This window comes from Falco biarmicus, chromosome 2 (genome assembly GCF_023638135.1).
Source record: "Falco biarmicus isolate bFalBia1 chromosome 2, bFalBia1.pri, whole genome shotgun sequence".
NCBI lineage: Eukaryota > Metazoa > Chordata > Aves > Falconiformes > Falconidae > Falco > Falco biarmicus.
This window is the reverse complement of record NC_079289.1, coordinates 73,232,899-73,250,980: the sequence shown is the minus strand read 5'-3', so window position 1 is coordinate 73,250,980 and position 18,082 is coordinate 73,232,899. Positions and strand designations below refer to the sequence as shown.

The following is an 18,082-nucleotide window of genomic DNA, read 5'->3' as shown; positions in this document are numbered from 1 at the left end:
ACTAAGCATGCTGAATTCAAAGTCATGCTCAAACATAACATTTTCATCTTAGAAAAATCAGTTTTCTTCCCCTGTATGTCTTATCTTCAGCTCTGAATATTTTGCTTAACTTCCTTATAATCATGGTCTGGAACATGTTTACATGGAACATGAAAAATAAATAAATTAAAAACCATTTTTGTGTAATGCTTTTAATTAACATCCAAGGAAGTTACTTGTACTAGGATAGGTCTTACTACAAATCCTAAACTGAGAACTACACGTACATTTAAGAACAGCTTTTGCCTTGAACTAATGAAAATCATTTATTGTGTACTCTGAGGTATCTGAAGTAAATTAGTAGTTTCTGAAAAAAATATGAAGTTTCCAATGAACAAATAGTTCTGTTGATAGCCTTTCTTCTTCTCTTGGGACCTACTTTTCCTTTAAAAGAAACTTGTTAATCTGAGGCTCCAAATTTTCCTAGCTGTGGATTTTAAATATGCTTTGTCTGTACTAGGTTTTCTTGAAATAGTGATTTACCTTGTGTTACCCCACACATTTGGAGGATGTTAGTAGTCTGTAACTGACACCCTTTTCTCAGATGAGGCACACCTCATCAGGCATCTCTGAAGAACTGCAACTCCTGCCGCTTTGGTAGCAATTTGGGCTCATGTTGGGAGTGCCTATCCAGGCAGATCTTGTGAATAGGTAAAAGGGGAAAAAATAAAAATAACATTGCTGTTTGGAATGAACATAACAGTTTGATTTTGTTAAATAAAAGACAGTTTGATTGCCAGAGCTCAAAAGCACATTAGCTCTCTGGCTGTGGGGTACCAGTCCAAGGAATAGGTCTTTAGTCCACGGAGGGTAACTACTAGGGCTCAAAGTGCCGATATGTAGACCTGGGTTGCTAGAATGAAACAAGATGTTAATCCAATTATACACGTTATTTGTAGTGCTGGTGGCCGTGTTACTTACAGAATAAAATGCAGCTATCTTTATAATTCCTAAAAGTTTGGAAGGCCTATGGTTGGAACGGATTTTTGATGCCCTGTGGCACTCTTGTTCTAAGCTGATGCCCCGTTAGCTGGACCACTGCACTAATGGCAAGGCATCAAAAGCTGTAATTTACAGGATTCTTAGAAAATTACAGACACTGACTGTAGGTGTCACAGATTTAAGGTAAGGTTTTCCTCTGTGAAATAAAACTTGTAACTTAGCTGAGGTAATTCTGCAGCTGGGAACAGGAATTCTAGCTGAAATGCAGAGGAGGGGAAGGAAAGGTTAATTCAGGCTTTTTTTAGCGTCTGTAGCATGAAGGCTTCTGGGTTGGAACCCTGCAAATTAAAATCTGTTGTCCATAAGCACCTAGTTCTTTCACTGATTTAAGGAAGGACTTTGATTGTGGTAGGAAAGCTGGGTATCCTTACAAGCACTTTGTCAAAGGCGGTAAGGAGTAAAATGAGGGTTGGAGGTTTTGGGAGGGGTTTGGATTCTACCCCCTAGTTCTGGTTGGAAATGCGAGATGGGATTCAGGATCTTGAACATTTAACAATAGGATGAGCCACCAAGTAGCATTAACCATTATTTTTACATTTGACTAGTGGCTTTGGGATGAAAGACTTCATGTTTATTTGCTAATTTTGAGTTGCCATGTAACTCTGTTATTGTGCTTGTTATCTTTGTTTCTCTGCCTTATTGGACTTCCTTTTGGAAATTAAGTACAAGGTAAAGTCTTCTTTAATGAAGTTAAATAAATTTAAATAAATTATTTCTTTTGTTACTGGTTGTTGGGGGGGTAGTAGCACAGTATATCACAAATTCTTCAGAAACACAATTTCTAAGCTCTCATGCCATAATTATGTATATTTTACAGAAGAAAAAAAATCATTCTGCAGGAGTCATTTACTACCTTTATAAAATCAAGCATTTTTAGGATAAAAAAAAAATCTTCACTGTAACTAAATTAAACAGGTTGGTCATTTGTAACAAAGTTTTCATGGTAATTTCAAAAGTTTGAAGCTGTAAAACTAGAAATATTTTAAAAGCAAATTGTTTCATGACCTGTCTGTTAAGCTAGAAATTGGGTTTTTTTCTTCTGAAACTCATAATATAACCTGAGTTATTTCTGATGTCTCCAAGAAGCTGCCTAGTGTATTAATTCTGAAGTGAATTAATTGATATGTTGAAGACTGAAGTTATTTTTATTAAAATTTTAACATCCTAGAAATCTTTCCTAAATGACAGGTTTTGGAAATACTCATTAATTTTTCCAATGTGCTCTCATTCTTAAATAGCTTATTCAACCTATGATCACAAATCTTTGTGAAGGTGTGTTGTAACATATAATACCACGACATTCAAGTCATCTGAGGATAACTAATATATGTGATTTCATTGTACCTGACTGTCAAATGTGTATTTCTTTATTTAGGTTCAGACAAAGAAGGAAGAAACTTTGCCACCATCACTTAGTCAAAACATTCCAACTTTCTATTTTCCTCGAGGATGTCCTAAGGAAAAAGTGAATATAGATGCTGTGATTGCCAAAATTGAGAGAACTTTCTCTGAGTTTCCAAATGAGAGGGCAACGTTAGAAGACATGGGGAAGGTTGCAAAGGTGAGAACTTACTGGCTGTCCGCTTTTAGTACTGTACACCTATGGAAAGGAAACGAGTTCTGTGTGCTTTGTGTTCTTGGATTATGCATTTTCATCTCCTACAAGGTAGTACCAGTAAGACATCATATTCAGCATTGTTGATAGCAGAGTTATGTGTGGAAATCTTTGCATTAACTGTCTCAAATGCCCCTACATTTTGCTTACAAAAAGAAACAACATTAAAACAAAACTTGAACTATTTTTTTAGTTGCGTAAACCACCAGATACTGAGGGGCACATTGTATGTTGTTCTGTCTTACGTTTTGACCAACAGACTTAAGGCAAAAACACTGTTAGTATGCATTTTATTTTCAGGAGTCCACACTGGTTTCTCTCATTCATCAGTGTCATGAATCTCCATTGTAAAGACACTGAAAGACAGAATGGTTTGGTAACTTGACATTATAGGCCTCGAGTTATTACTGAAGAGCTAATTTAGAGTTATGGCACAGTGACAAAATACTGAGCTTAGAAAGCAGCCAATATTTTTCAACTTGTGTGTAATGGACAATAAGCTAGTTAAATTAAACTTGAATCTCCATTTTGTTATATTGAATGAATGCTTGAAATATCACTGCAAGTCATGGTCTTGGTTATGAGTCTCAGATTCTCATCCCCCTTCCTTTCACTTTGCATTTAAAGTCCAGAGTCTAGAAAATAGAAACAAAGACTTCTCACAAGAGCAAGACTGGACGTTCAGAAACTCCTTGGTTGCCTCACCAGAAGTGTGTACCTGCTAAGCTGGGTGGTGAGATTTCCTGCCTTCCACAGCTCCTTTCCACACAGAAGTGGGAGGATGTGGAAGAGACCCTTCCCTCTCAGCAGGAAAGGTGGAAGGGTCCAGTCACATACAGTTCAGTGATGAAAGGCTCCCTCCTGAAGGCTCTCAGTCTGAGAAGTATTTGTCAAACTCACTTTTTATTATTTTTTTGAAGTACTGAACAAACTATTGCATGAGAAGTAACTGGCCTTTTGCTCCAGAGACCTTATACATCTTGCAGTATTCAGTCTTACTTGAGATCCACATGGGTCTCAGAGGTGCTGGCATGTCTGACTACTCCAAATCATAGTCAGTTTTAGGCAAGAGATAGGTACTTAGCTGTTACGACTGAGGAAGCTTGGAGCAGACACAAGCAGCGCTGTAGGGATATGTGGGAGCAGTGAAGTTGTGAAGGTGTAACTGCTGGGTATCCTGAAGCAAGATAGCTGCTGCTCAGGGCAGGCTGGCCTACTACTTAAAATTGGATAGGTGACGTGCCACGCATGGATGCAAGGATGCAGATGAGTTGAGCCATCCTCTGAACCAGACAAATGTAAATTTGCTCCAGTTCAGAAGCTGTGTAACTGTGCTGTCTTGAGCTTAGCTTAGAGACACCCAGCCCTTTAGCAGAGCTTATTAGCCTGGACGCTGTTCAGCTAATTGGAGAGTGGACAGAGCAATGAGACTGCATTCATCTATTAGGAATGCCGCGAGTTGCCCTATGTTTTGCTTTCCACTTCCGGATTTCAGCCTAAAGCAGTCGCTTAAAATTAATTATTTTGGAAGGTGCAGTTGGTTTCAGAAACAGTTTACAAAAAAATTGGTGCCTTAATGTTTCTTTCTTAACACTTGTAAAATTAATTTTTGAAAGATAAATAAGAGAGTAACCCTCAGATAAGCAATCAATAAATTGACTTGATGTATACTTTAATTCTAGGCTTGTGAATGCCCACTTTACTGGAAAGGTCCTTTGTTTTATTGTGCTGGAGGTGAGCGAACAGGATACGTGTCAGTTCATAAATTTGTTGCAATGTGGCGGAAGTAAGTAGATTACTTTTTTAGAAGTACTGCATTTTTTTAATTGAAATGTGATATTTTAACCTCTGAATGAGATCCAGTCTGTAAAGGGGAATAAAACACTTTCCCATAATCAGCCATTGATGGCAAACTTGTACCTGGGAAAATGTAACTAAATCATCACTTTTAACATAAACAAACAAACAAATCTTTTTTTTACAGGGTTTATAGTTTTTAAAATGTTTGGTAAATGACTGGCTGTTAATGGGAAAAGTGAAAACCATGGCCCTAACTTGCAGATGCCAGTTCTGGACAAAATGCTTTTTATTCTTTTAGTTTTCCTTCCCGTTCTAACTTTAAAATGTCCTTCTGTGTAATCAATTACATGGTGTACCCACATCCTTTAACATAAATGTGTGAGACATACAGTTCTGATAAGTTCACTTGGAGTGTGCTTTGACATTTGTAATTAGCTTTTGAATTAAATGTTGTGGTTGCAGTTTCATAAACCTTGCTCTAGCCTGCCTGTAGAAGGTAGCACAAGCAGTTTTCTGGGTAGAGTATTAAATGGAAATACTTACATTTCAGAATACTTCAGACCTGCTATGATGATGCTGCAAAGTTTGTTCATCTTCTAATGAACCCTGGATGCAACTACTTGGTGCAAGACGACTTCATTCCTTTTTTACAGGTAAATGGCAACTGAAACTAGTTCTGGAAACACAACAAAATGATGAGCTGGCAAAGCCCTGAATTTTTTGAGCTAAACGTACCTTTTCATGGTCTTCATTAGAGTTTATTGATAACATTTAGTGTAATTTGCTTTGTATAGTCCACTGAGATGCTAGTGAGTGACTTCTTTTACAGTTAATAATTTTGTATAAGGTGAGGTCTTTAAGAGCTACAGTAAGGTGCATGGATTTAAAATTGCGTGCAGGAATAGCACATTTATCAGAGAACCCTTACTGTTTAGAAAGGCAGTTGAAGTTAAGGAGGGCATTTGGAGAGCAAAGGAAAAGTAGCGTATGAATTCAAGACCTAATACATCTTCTCTCAAACTGCAGCAGACACCACCTTTGCTAATGAATGAATAAAACCCAAATTGACTTTTACTGAATCAGTCAGCCACAGAATTACAAGCTACAGGACTCAGCAACATTCAAAAATCTTTAGCCCATCTAAAAACAGGAAAGCTTTTGTTTATCTGGCTTCTTTAAAAGATAATTTTATTTTTTAAAAGTTAGCAGTGTTATTAGCATGAAGCATGTTGTAAATGAAGTTAACATTAATGATTGTGGTACTGAATTTGCACTGTTTTGGTTAAGGAAGCAGATGTGCTGTCCTGTGCTAATATTTTTATATGGTCACTAATGAATGCTGTTTGGGATGTTGTTACTGCTTTTGTTTTGGTAGGATGTGGTGAATAGTCATCCCGGCCTATCGTTTTTAAAAGAAGCATCTGAATTTCATTCTCGGTACATTACCACAGTAAGTGATTTTTATTTGGAAAAGCTATTTTTTGTTAGCTAAGTAGGAAAATCAGAATTGTTAAGGTTAGTCAATATATGTAAGTATCTTTGCCCCTTGAGAAAAGTTGAGTATGCTGTCAGTCTTCATTTCTATGTAACTAGAAATCTTGTGAAGAATGACTCAGTTTCCTAAGCATCATAGCTTTTCTTACCATTTATAAGAAATTGTTGAACTTCATACTAGTATGAAGAGAAACACTGCATTGTAATAGTGTAGAATAAGTTAATGAACATTAAATGAAGAGCAGACTGTTATCTTAAGCACTTGATTGTGGCTATAGACTGCACTTGTTAGAATCCTGACCTTACTCTGGGATTAATTAAATGGAATTTTGAATGGAAGTTCTATATTAATGTGATTATGTTCAGTATTAAGTAAAATAACGATAATATTGAAGCTGCTTGCCACATTCCTCTCTGGGGATTTTTCTTTCTAAGCAGGTTTTATACATAAAAAGTTCCATTTCTCTCTTCCTACAGTTATGCGACTGAAGTATTCTTTCTGTACCCAAGGGAAAAAATCAGTGACATTAAATTTTCTGAACTATAGGCTAGACAGCCGATTCCACTGAAGTCTCAGAAGATGAAAATTCTTCAAAATGACATTCAGTTCACTTCTTTGTGCATGTGAAAAATAGCTTAATGAATATTCTCCAACAAAAACATGGAGAGCTGATCAGCTTATAGTTTGACCCAGACCAAAACTATGGAAGCTTTTTTGAAAGCATTTGGTTTTGGTTCCTCATATCCTTCTTATAGAGACTCGCCAGCCTATCAAGTATGCCCTGCTGCATTAGGGTTTGCTTCTTGTTATAATGATTATGTGAGCTCCCAGAACTTTCTTGTCAGATGTTACTGAAAGCAGTGTTCTGCCCATGAGTAGTTTTCTTTCTTAATGGATTCTGGGTGGTAGCCAAGACTGCTCTGCTCTAAAATTGTGAAAGCTTGCTGCTTGTCCTGAAGGACTGTAGGAGGTAAAAGGTCCTGCCATTTCCAGTTACTTTTCTTTGGAGGAACAGCTCATTCAGGTAGGCCTGAGTCTAACAATATTGAATAAATCAGAGCTGGCAGTACTTTACGAACAAAATTTAGTGTAGTCTTCAGTAGAAATCAGTGTTTAATCAAAAATCTTAGAATTAAACTAGCAATGCTATGAATATAGCAACAATATTTAGAATGCTATTTTGCAGAACAAGAAATGGCAAGAGAACTCTTCCCTTTCTTGTTATATTTTAGGATGGAATAACAGTTGCTCAATACAATCTTCTAAAATTCTGTCCTGCAAGTTATTATTAATAATTATAGATTATTTTCTCTAAGGTGAAATAAGGCATTTCATGCCTGTATTCACTTTGCTTTACCTTGCCTACGTGAAGTTTTATCTAAAGGACTTTGTAAGCACTGCGGCTGAAATTTAACGTCTGTTCGTGCTAACTTCCAGTTACAGATTAAATGATCCATTCTTCTGCTGCGTGTATTTGTATACATATATGCGTATATATATGTGTATGCATATATGCATTGCATACATCTCTTCAGCGGAGCAAGTGTCTTGTAAGTGTTGTTCAACCATGGAAGCAAAGAGTTCTGTCTGCTAAGGTATAGTGTAGGCTGGTTGGTCAGTCTAGTGGTGAAGTTGGGGACACCCATCCAAGATAAAGGTGTAATATGTTAAAAATGTTTGCCCTGACAAATCAGATACTATATTTAATCTGCAAGTACATTATGTATTCATCTGAACTGCGAATTCTTGAAATTGTAATCCCTGCATTGCACCATTTCCTCTCCCTTCTGACAAACCACTGTTCAACACAGTAAAGAAGGCAGTTCTCTGACAGTTTGCTTATACTCTGCTTTGATTCACTTTAGAAAACTTTAAGTCTGTTCCCAGTTGTCTTTAGCAAATATCCAATTTTGTTTTTATTTTTAGACCACTTAAATGTGTAACAGATGAGATAATGACATGCAGATGGATTAAGTTGCAAAGCTAAGGCAAACCTTTTTAGAAAAAATTGCTTTGTAGTATAAGCCAAAAATGGGCCTTCCTTAAACTCACAATTAGAATTAAGTTAATTAAATTTCAGAAGCAGGCTAATCTATTCTCCTTTCTGGATTTATTGAACCAGCTGTTCTTGTTAAAAGTAAGAGCTGTAGAGCTTGCTGCATGCTACAGTTTAAGCTTTATTTTTAAATGTTATGAATATATTACTCTTCTATTTGTAATTTAGAAATTATTGGTTTGTTTAAAATGTTGATTTACTGCAACTAAAGTCTGAAGTGATAAAAAATTAAAGTCTTTAGTTGGGAAGAGGTTTTATTTGGGGGAAGAGGGTTCCTAAAGAGATGGGGGGTTTTAGCTAGTAACTACTGTGTTGCAAATTAAACGCTACACATGCAGTATTTAGTCTTGCTAATTAGCAGGTATAATCAATCTCCAATTAAGCACTTACAGTTCATAATACGTTAAGGGTTTTTGTCTGTTTTTGTTAGTGGTTAATGACTGACTTGAAATGTGTATCTGGTTGACTTAAACTAATTGAGGTGAATACTGAGTTCAGTTAAGAAACAGAAAAAAACATATTTTAACCTCTTACGTTTGTAAACTAAAACTAAGAAAATTATGCAGAATGCATGAGTTGAGCAAAATAATGTATGTGTAAAATTGATTTAAACAAAGTGTTGGATAATTAACTGAATTGATTTGTTTCTGGTTCCGATAACCCATCATGGCACAAGAACTACTCATCATTCTTGCATAGATATTTTTGTTCTTCAGTTATAAAACACTTATGTACTACTTTTAATACTGTTAACAAGTTTCTTTCAAGTAACTTTAAATAGAGTAAAATTAAATGGGGAAAAACATATTCTTTCTGCACCCGCAGGAAGTATTTCTGTCAAGTGTTGATTTGTTGTATTTGTGGACTTCAGAAGTAGTAACATCTCCCCTGTACTCTGATCCTTAAACAGTCCCAATTCTGTTTCTGTAACTTTATTTATGAAGTAAAATAATATTGTAGTAAATGTAGGTCTTTAAATCTGGAGCAATGTGATATATTAATAGGTTTATCAGAGAGTATCTTGTAGATCTGGAGGACTGGGAGGTGGTGAAATTGCCAATAGACATATTCTAGATTGCATACAAGTAGTTAGCAGCTTTACTGTGAGAGTTACGGGTACTGCAGCATTGAAATAAGACTTGCCATGATGAGTTTAGATACAGATTTAGAAATGGTTTGGTAATACAACATACAAGAGAAGCATCAACCTGCTAAGTAGAAAGAATATAGAAACGGGAAAGATGGAGTCCTGTAATGCAGCTGAGCTGTAAGACTTATCTCTGACAAACGTTTGGGAGGGTATTTAGTTGGCATACCTAACATGACCTTTCCATTTTCTGTTTCTTGCAGGTTATACAGAGAATATTTTATACAGTAAATAGGTCTTGGTCTGGGAAAATAACTTGTAACGAGCTCAGGAAAAGCAACTTTTTGCAGGTACATAATATCTAAAATTTTGCAAGACAGATGTTTCTACAAGTTTTAAAACTGCATTAACTAAATGCTTAAGGGACTAACATAAGCAGCATGTCTTCCTTTTCCAAAAACTAGTGAAGGCTCGATTGCCTTAATTCTTATACACAAGAATACGTTCAAATGTGATCTTTTAACTAGAGCTGTGTATATATGCATATTTGTTTAGCAGAAGTCTGACTGATCTCATTCTTCTGCGGATGCATTAATTTTCTACCTTGTGTTCAGTCCTTGCTGTCATGCTGCATGGTCTGCACTGTCTCTAGAGATAAAAATTGTTCCACTGAAATAGCATTAGATATTAACTTGGTTATGAGAACTCAGATGATTCAACAAATGTCTTACAAATTTTTTAATGTGTTCTATTTATCCTTCTGATAATAGAATGTGGCATTATTGGAAGAGGAAGCTGATATTAACCAGCTGACAGAGTACTTCTCATATGAACATTTTTATGTTATCTATTGCAAATTTTGGGAGCTGGATACAGACCATGACCTCTATATTGATCGGAAGGATTTAGCTCGACATAATGATCATGGTATGACTAATGAAGCGCCTTTGTTTATATGTATAAAATTACCTGTAGACTTTCAACTGAGGAAGTGGTTAACTGCCAAGTCCTGTGTTCATGAGTCTGTTGGTATAGCTGATCCTGCTGACTCAGTGAAATAAAGCAGAACATGTAATCTGCAGTGCTGCTTTGTGTCTATCAATACCAAATTTGAGGAAAATTCTGAATTTGACTTCTGATCTTGGCAAAGAAGTAGAGGAAAAAAATCATTTAAGTCTTGGTATATTATAAATGGCTGCATTTGGTGATTTGGGCTTGTTATCTTGGAAACTATCTTACTGATACTATTCAAGTAGCATGGCTCTTATAGCAAGGTATGAAAAGAGCAGAAAAAGAGAAACTCATGTGCGGGTAGTTCGCTTATTTTGAAGTTTTGCTAACTCAGCTGGCAGTACATTTTGGTTTAATACTACTTAGTAGCTTTACATTTTCTGCGTTCACAGTATACAATGACTGATTCTGTAGTCTTGTGCACTTGTACCTATTTCAAATATTCTTGTAGCTTGTATGGAAATGTTGGAGTTTTTTAGATGCTTTGTGTCCCTTGTCATCTTAAAAGCATTCCCTTCAGGACTGGAAAGCTTACTTAAGCACAAAGTGATTATGGAATATTATCGCACATTAGGAAGAATAAACACAATTCTAATTGATTACTTCCGAAAACATGCCTGCTGAAGTCTGACTACACTTTAGGACACTGAGGAAGGAAAGCTTCTTTCATTTAAGTGGTTGCTCTGCCGGGTTAGTACACCGTAGAATGGAAGCAGAACTGATATGATGTCACTTGCAATTTAGTTTTGCATCCTTTAAAACATGGAATATTCATTAAAGCTCAACAGCTGCTGCTTAATGATAACTAGGCTAAATAAGGGCATAAAAAGGATTTGGTAATCCAGCTTTAGTTTAAAACATCTTATTTTTGCATGTCAAAATTGCATAACCTTGTTTCATCAATCCTGTCCTTTCGTACTGTCACTGGTCTAAAATTAGGCTAGATCAAACACTTAAATGGAGTAAGAAAATACTAAAGTAGCTGTTGTTGAGAAGGTTGAACAACTTAATTGTAGATGAGAAGCAGCAGCAGCACATATGTCTGAAACAAATTGACTACCCTATGCTTCTGGGGATAAATACTAAGTGTAGGGACTAGTGTCCTTAGTAGAATAATACAGTGATAGCATCACCATAAGTACATAAAAAAGATTAATTATTTCAATGGTTAACCACCTGCTTTAATTATCGGTATTTCTGCAATGCTGAAAAAATATTTCGGAGGTAGAATAGTGAGAAGTAATTCTCCTTCTGTGAGAACAGTATCATGTGCTGCTTTCAGTACCACCTACAAATTCTTCAGGATAAATTGAATATTCTTTACAGCAGTAGTGCTCAGTTAAGACATTTCTACAATCCCTGAAATGCTTTCAAAATAGAAGCACTGATCAGAACCATGTCAGAAATAGACCCGTGTCAGAATCAGTTAGGTATGCTTATTGTGCATTAACATGCCAATTCTACTTTGGCTCTATGCCAAGGTTGTATGAAATGTAATGGCACTGGAAAACATGATTTACTTGTCAAAGAACTGGTAAATGCTGTCTTATTGATCGGCCATTTTATTACTTTTATTACATTACTACTTTTGTATTAAGTCTCAATTCAAAGCTGGTTGATTTCTGGCTTTGCTTTGGAGACTTCATGTTAACTGATCCTCTCTAAGAGTACTCAAAGGGGTTGAGGAGCACTACACTTGATCTTTCTCACAGACGTGTATATGTAAGAGGGTTCCAGTAAACTCTTCAACTAGACAGTGCAAAGCAAAAATGACTTACGTATATAAGTGACACTATTTTAAACCTTTTTTTCACAGCAATTTCAAATAGAATGATAGAGCGGATCTTCTCAGGAGCAGTAACAAGGTACTTATTCTGTATGCTGATCTAAATCCAAATTGGTGTTTGCTTGTTAAATTGTGTGATATTCCCAGAAAAAAATGCCTTCCCCTTGAAATGGAGCCATGAATGTCAAGATTTAGTGTTGTAGTTTACTCTAGTAGTACTAGAGTGCTCTTGGAACCTTTGGCTCAGTTGAGTTCTTTACTTTACCCATACGAACAGCTGCCATTGGATATTGTATACTTTAGCAGGGATGGGAGTGAGGAAGGGAAGAAATGTTGGCATTGTTGTCTTTCCATCCCTCAAACCTATAAAATTTTCAAAGGGAATTGGGCTTTTCAGTACTACTTGTAAAATCCATGCTTATTGCATCAACAAATTTACAAAAATGCCTCCAGTTGAGTTAATTCACATTTTTTTTACAGTCATTCTTCATTTTTCTCACTTGGATTGACTTCCTCTTGGGTACTTACAGCATTTTACTCATTTTTGAAACTTTTTGCTAGCACGATATCTGCAGCTAGAGAGCAGCTGATAAACAGAAATAACAAAAGCTGAAATGAGTGAAATGAGACTTGGCAGACATGTCTAGAGATACTCCTTTTGCAAGTTTTTTGGGCAAGACAAAACATACACCATATTTTTCTAGAAATCTTGAGGATAAAACAGCAAAAATGGATTTTAGGAAAGAAATGTAGAATGTCTAGGAAATGCCTGCCTGACTCTTCATTAGACAGGTTAACCATGTGTCTTCAGAACATATTTGGATGCTGTGGTATGGGAGTGGAAAGGGGCAATTATGTTCTTGCCACTTACTTCATGAATGTTTTTATTTCATTTTAATCTTCATATTTTCATTTCAACACTTTTAGCTGTGGAGTTCTGTACAGCTTTGAGTTCTCATCACTTCGACCTGAATTGGAAGTGTTATGTCTAAAAGGCATGTGTATTTGTATATTTATTTATTTATTAATTAATTGAGATATCTCTTTTGTTAATGCTGAAGCAGTGGTATTGCTGCCCAGGAAGGAAAGCGGTATGTCCTGGACAGCATGCTGCCTTACTTTTTACCAAATGGAACAGAGCATGCAAGCTCCTTATCCTGAACGAGCAAAGTATTCCGTGACAGGTCACCTTACAAACACTGCATCACTTAGGAGTAAATAAACAGTTAACAGCACCAAGGAAAATAATTCTTAATTTTGGTTAGTAAAAGCTAGGTGGTTTAATATAAATCTTCTCTTTCCTCATTCACCTTCAAGAGGCAGAAAAGCACAAAAAGATGGGAAAATTAGCTATGCTGATTTTGTCTGGTTTTTGATATCTGAAGAGGACAAGAAGACACCAACTAGGTAAGAATGAATTTATGTTTTAACAAAAATAAAGACTGACTTTATTGGTTTTTCAGTCCTTACATGGGGATCACTGATGCTCAGCAGGAACTGTGATGGAAGGAGCTAGACTATAAAAACAGGAGTGGAAAACTAGCCTAGTTCATTGCATCATTCTTATTTATCTCCTGATGTTGATGCTGTAGAAGTCTATTTTAATGACTTTTAAGAGGCTAAATATATGTTATTGTTCTTACATACAGGGTCATAGATAAAGGGAACTGCAGTTTTTGCATGATGCCAGTGACTTTGTGAAACTATACAGCTAGCATTAGCTGTAGCGTATTCATAAGAAACCTATTGCGTGACATATTGCTGTCTTGTTCAATATGAAAAAAAAGAACTTGTGGCCTGATGCACAATCCATTTTGATGCACAACCCTACACAGCACTACAGGCTGGGGGGAGAGTGACTGGAAAGCTGCCTGACGGAAGGGTACTAGGGGCCCTAGTCAGCAGCCAGCTGAACACGAGCCAGCAGTGTGCCCAGGTGGCCAAGAAGGCCAACAGCATCCTGGCTTGTGTCCCAAACAGCATGGCCAACAGGACAAGGGAAGCGACTGTCCCCCTGTACTGGGCACTGGTGAGGCCGCACCTGGAATGCCGTGTTCAGGGTTGGGCCCCTCACTGCAAGGGGACGTGGAGGTGCTGGAGCGTGTCCAGAGAAGGGCAACGCAGCTGGTGGAGGGTCTGGAGCACGAGGCTTATGAGCAGTAGCTGAGGGAACTGGGGGTGTTTAGCCTGGAGAGGAGGAGGCTCAGGGGGGACCTTACTAGTAGCCCCCTACAGCTGCCTGGCAGGAGGCTGTGGGCAGGTGGGGGTCGGTCTCTTCTCCCAAATAGCTAGTGACCGGACAAGAGGAAACTGTCTCAGGGTATACCAGGGGCAGTTTAGATTGGATATTGGGAAAAACTTCTTCGCTGAAAGGGTGGTGAAGCATTGGAACAGGCTGCACAGGGAGGTGGTAGAATCACCATCCCTGGAGGTATTTAAAAAAAGCCTAGATGGGGTACACAGTAGCATGGTTTAGTAGTGGACTCTGCAGTCCTGAGTTAACAGTTGGACTTTATGATCTCCAAGGTCTTTTCCAACCTAAACAATTCTATGATTCTAATTTGATTTTTCATTGGCTCCCTTGAGTTTCTGTGTAAAACCACATGTTCTAATCCTTTCCTCCTTCACCCACTCAATTAACAAGTGTGTTTTAAAATGAAGTAATGTGTGCCATGGCAAATGCCAGCAACTTACCACAATAGATGGTGTTAAAAGACTTTCTATGGCATTATGGAATGTAGTCTTCAGTCTAGTTTTGCATCTGTAAGTAGTGTAGCCTTAAAAACGGGCAACATCCATTCTTGAAATTCTATAATAACTTTGTGTAAGCAGTTCTTTGCTCTTAATTACTGAATTTCAGCATTGAATACTGGTTTCGCTGCATGGATCTTGATGGGGACGGTGCTTTGTCTATGTATGAATTGGAATATTTTTATGAAGAACAGTGCCAAAAATTAGATAACATGGCCATAGAACCTTTGCCATTTGAAGACTGTTTGTGCCAGATGCTGGATCTCGTGAAGCCACAATGTGAAGGTAAAATCCTTTTCCATCTGTAACTTCTGTTTTTCTGGATTAGGAGTTTAGTGCACCCTTAAGAGCATTCAATTACCTTTAAAAGAATATGCCTTTAGGTTGACTTTTCTCTGAAGTCTGTTAGAGCTTAATAATCGGATGGTCTTCCAATGGCATGCATAATTTTCATAGTAAAAATTAATATGGTGCTTTAAAATTCCTTGTAAGCTTTTATTTTGGGCTTGTAGCCGTTTTGTCACTATGTGGCTAAGGTGATGTTCTCAAGAAAAGCTGTTGACTGTTCTGTTCACTGGCCTCTTACCTGTTCCAGTACTCATTTAATTGAGATTTCTTCAGAGGCAACAGTTTTTAAACAATGTTTGTCTCTAGATCAGTAATGACTTTTTTAGTTTAGAAGCTTAAGCTGCCCTTAGGAAGTTCATGCCAGTGGGCTTAAAAATAACTGAATCCTAAACTGGTCGTAGGTTTTTGGCTGTTTTCTACATTCATTTGAACCTTCATCCACCTGAATTCTGCTCTCCTGCATTTGACGTATACGATTTTTAGCTGATGAAAATTCAGCTTACATTTTACACTGGAAAAAACCTTAGGAAGCGAGCATCATGCTCACTTCACATTTGCCCTTCTGTGCTGCTCAATACTGAAAATATTTTTGTATGCCTTAGTAGACATTTTACTGAGTGGTATCTTGTATGTTCATGACCCCTGTGCTGTTCCTGGTATTTGTCTTAAGTTGATAAAACTGTTGTAACCATGATGGATTAGTCTCTTCAGGGATTTGTTGAACTTGACACAACTGAGGTCAGCTTGTATCTACACTTAATGTCTCAACACTTGACCACAGTTAGCACTAATAACCCTTGTTATGGCTACACTTTTTAGTACGAATTTCAGTGTGTAAGAGGACTTGGAATACCATTGGTTGCTATTATTATGCAGACTCTGCATTGCAGTAAATTTAGAACTCGCCTATTTGCTCTTGAAGAGTTTGATAGCAGTAGCAACCTCTATCACATATACTAATGTTTGCTCTTTTTTGTGGTAGAAGATTGTTGACCATCTCTTTTTAATGCTTTTGCTTAGTGACTGTGGGACTGTGCTAGTGTTTCACACTTAAGACACTTCCAGATGTAGCACTGAGTTTTTCCTAGTTGAATGTCAAGTGTCACTATAGTTCCGTGTGTAAGATGGTGCTTCTGTTTACTGTCTGTACAATTATGGTTAGAGAATCAATTAGTAATAGTCTTATTGCCCACCTTCTTTCTAGTATTAAGAATATTTATGTTACAATAAAATCGATTTTATTTTAAAAAGGTAGTTGTCTCTTGTCTCTTACTGAGACATAATTGTTTGCATGCTGAGGGAATTGAAATAGCTGAAAACTAGAACTTAAAGCTTCATGCTCTTATTTAACCCAGGCTAAAATGTATTTTCTAGGTGACAACATGCAGATAAAAAAAAATTGTAAATGAAAAATTAGTATTAAGTATATGTAAACTGGAAACTCAATCCGAGGTATCAGTGGAATGAAGTCCCAGGCCAACACTATGATTGGTGATTTCCCACCCTGGGTGGTGGGAAACATTTCAGGACAAGTGAAGCAAGCTGTGAGGAACATACTTAGGTTATGTGGTTGCCTACAATAGCCTCCTGAACTCGGAGGTTCCCTTCCAGTCTTGTACGTTAGCTTCTGAAAGGCAGACATTTTCAATAATGTTTCTGTTCTGCATTTCAGATGGAACAAGACTGATGTATCTGTTCTGTGTCATGAAGATGATAAAAGGAGGCAGGGGAACACACCAAGATGAGAGTTACTCAGGGCAACAAAAATGAAAGCCAGTTGTGAAGCGTTGTTTGTTTATTATAAAAACTGAGTGATATTTAAAAGGTGGATTAAGAAAAAATTCTTCTGTTTTCCTAATGCAAAACTCAGCACCATAAAATGACATTTCAGCTGGTAGATTTGAAACAAAGAAGGTGTTTTCATACAGTTACAGCTAAACTGTGGTATAGTGTGCTACAGGATGCTCTGTGTACCAAAAAGCAAATCCTTTAATTTGTGGACACCCGAGTTAATTATCTCAGTTTTATTCTGGTTTTTTGTTGGCCTTTGAGAGACAATGGTAGGCATCTATGTGAGTGTTACATACCTATGCTCTCATTGCATTAAGTGGAAACCTGAGAGCAAATCGCTGAACCAAATTTAGGTGCCAAACTTAAATTGGGAACTTATATAACTAGGACTGAAATCGTTTGCTTGGTTGTGAGTTGCTGCCACTTGAGATGGCCCAGCACATCAGACATCTGTGTGGGTCTGACAGATACAACACAGGTGTCATGAGGGATTTGCGTCGTTCTGGAGCATCAGCTGTAAGCCAGGCAGAATACACTAAGGCCCTTCACATGGCAACAGACACAAGCGTGGCAACCATTTCCAAATGGGATTCAGATTTTGCTTCCCTCTGATGTCCTTGAGTTATACCTCGTTAGAGGCTGGGAAAGTATGCTGAGGAAATGTTCTAAGTCTGTCTTTTATTGAACTCTTCCGTAACACCTGCAGTTAGCCCCTCTCTGATTGACAACAGCAGATTTGCCATGTTTCAGGTGAATCAATAAAGGGGAGTTTTAAGGATAGTCATCTGTCTTTCCCTGTATATCAGGTATTTTTCAGTCTTTCTGCAGTAGCTTAATATTCAGCTTTGAAATAAGGTAATGTTTCTGAGAAACCTGACAAATACTTCTAACACTTAACAGATCTGTTGATTTGAGTCTTTAAAGTATCACTTTATAAAAAAACAAATGAAACACCACTAAACGTTTAGCTTTCCTCTCGAGCAGTAAATATTGATCAGGCTGGACAAGTGTGCAAACTGATTTCTACAAAAAATTCATCTTTATGAAGTATAGTCACACACTGTCATCTCTGTCATAGATTTTCAAGTCAGGGAAGAGAAAGGGCCACTGCCAGAGGAGATACCTACCTGCTACCCAAGCAGTTCCTGGGAAGGAATGGCTAGCTCACTGGAGAGACTTCAGTCTCTTGAGGAAGCTTAGACAATTCTCTTAATTGATATTTAATAGCTAAGCGAGGTAGACTGCATCTCACTCCAGCGTATTGAAGGGCAGTAGGATGACAGTTAAAGCAAGTAACAAAT

The 18,082-nt window shown here is 37.3% G+C and overlaps 1 protein-coding gene across 4 annotated transcripts in view; it reads left to right on the top strand.

Annotated features, from left to right (window-relative positions):
• The window catches only part of PPP2R3B (protein phosphatase 2 regulatory subunit B''beta), a 54,590-nt gene that overhangs the window by 28,910 nt on the left and 7,598 nt on the right, over positions 1 to 18,082 (top strand). For all 4 annotated transcript variants that reach the window (XM_056327058.1, XM_056327061.1, XM_056327060.1 and 1 more), the window contains 9 exons: positions 2,417 to 2,602; positions 4,339 to 4,442; positions 5,007 to 5,109; positions 5,832 to 5,906; positions 9,358 to 9,444; positions 9,865 to 10,021; positions 11,922 to 11,970; positions 13,209 to 13,298; positions 14,752 to 14,927. In XM_056327058.1, the coding sequence (XP_056183033.1) occupies positions 2,417 to 2,602; positions 4,339 to 4,442; positions 5,007 to 5,109; positions 5,832 to 5,906; positions 9,358 to 9,444; positions 9,865 to 10,021; positions 11,922 to 11,970; positions 13,209 to 13,298; positions 14,752 to 14,927 (1,027 nt within the window). The remainder of the gene's footprint in view (positions 1 to 2,416; positions 2,603 to 4,338; positions 4,443 to 5,006; positions 5,110 to 5,831; positions 5,907 to 9,357; positions 9,445 to 9,864; positions 10,022 to 11,921; positions 11,971 to 13,208; positions 13,299 to 14,751; positions 14,928 to 18,082) is intronic.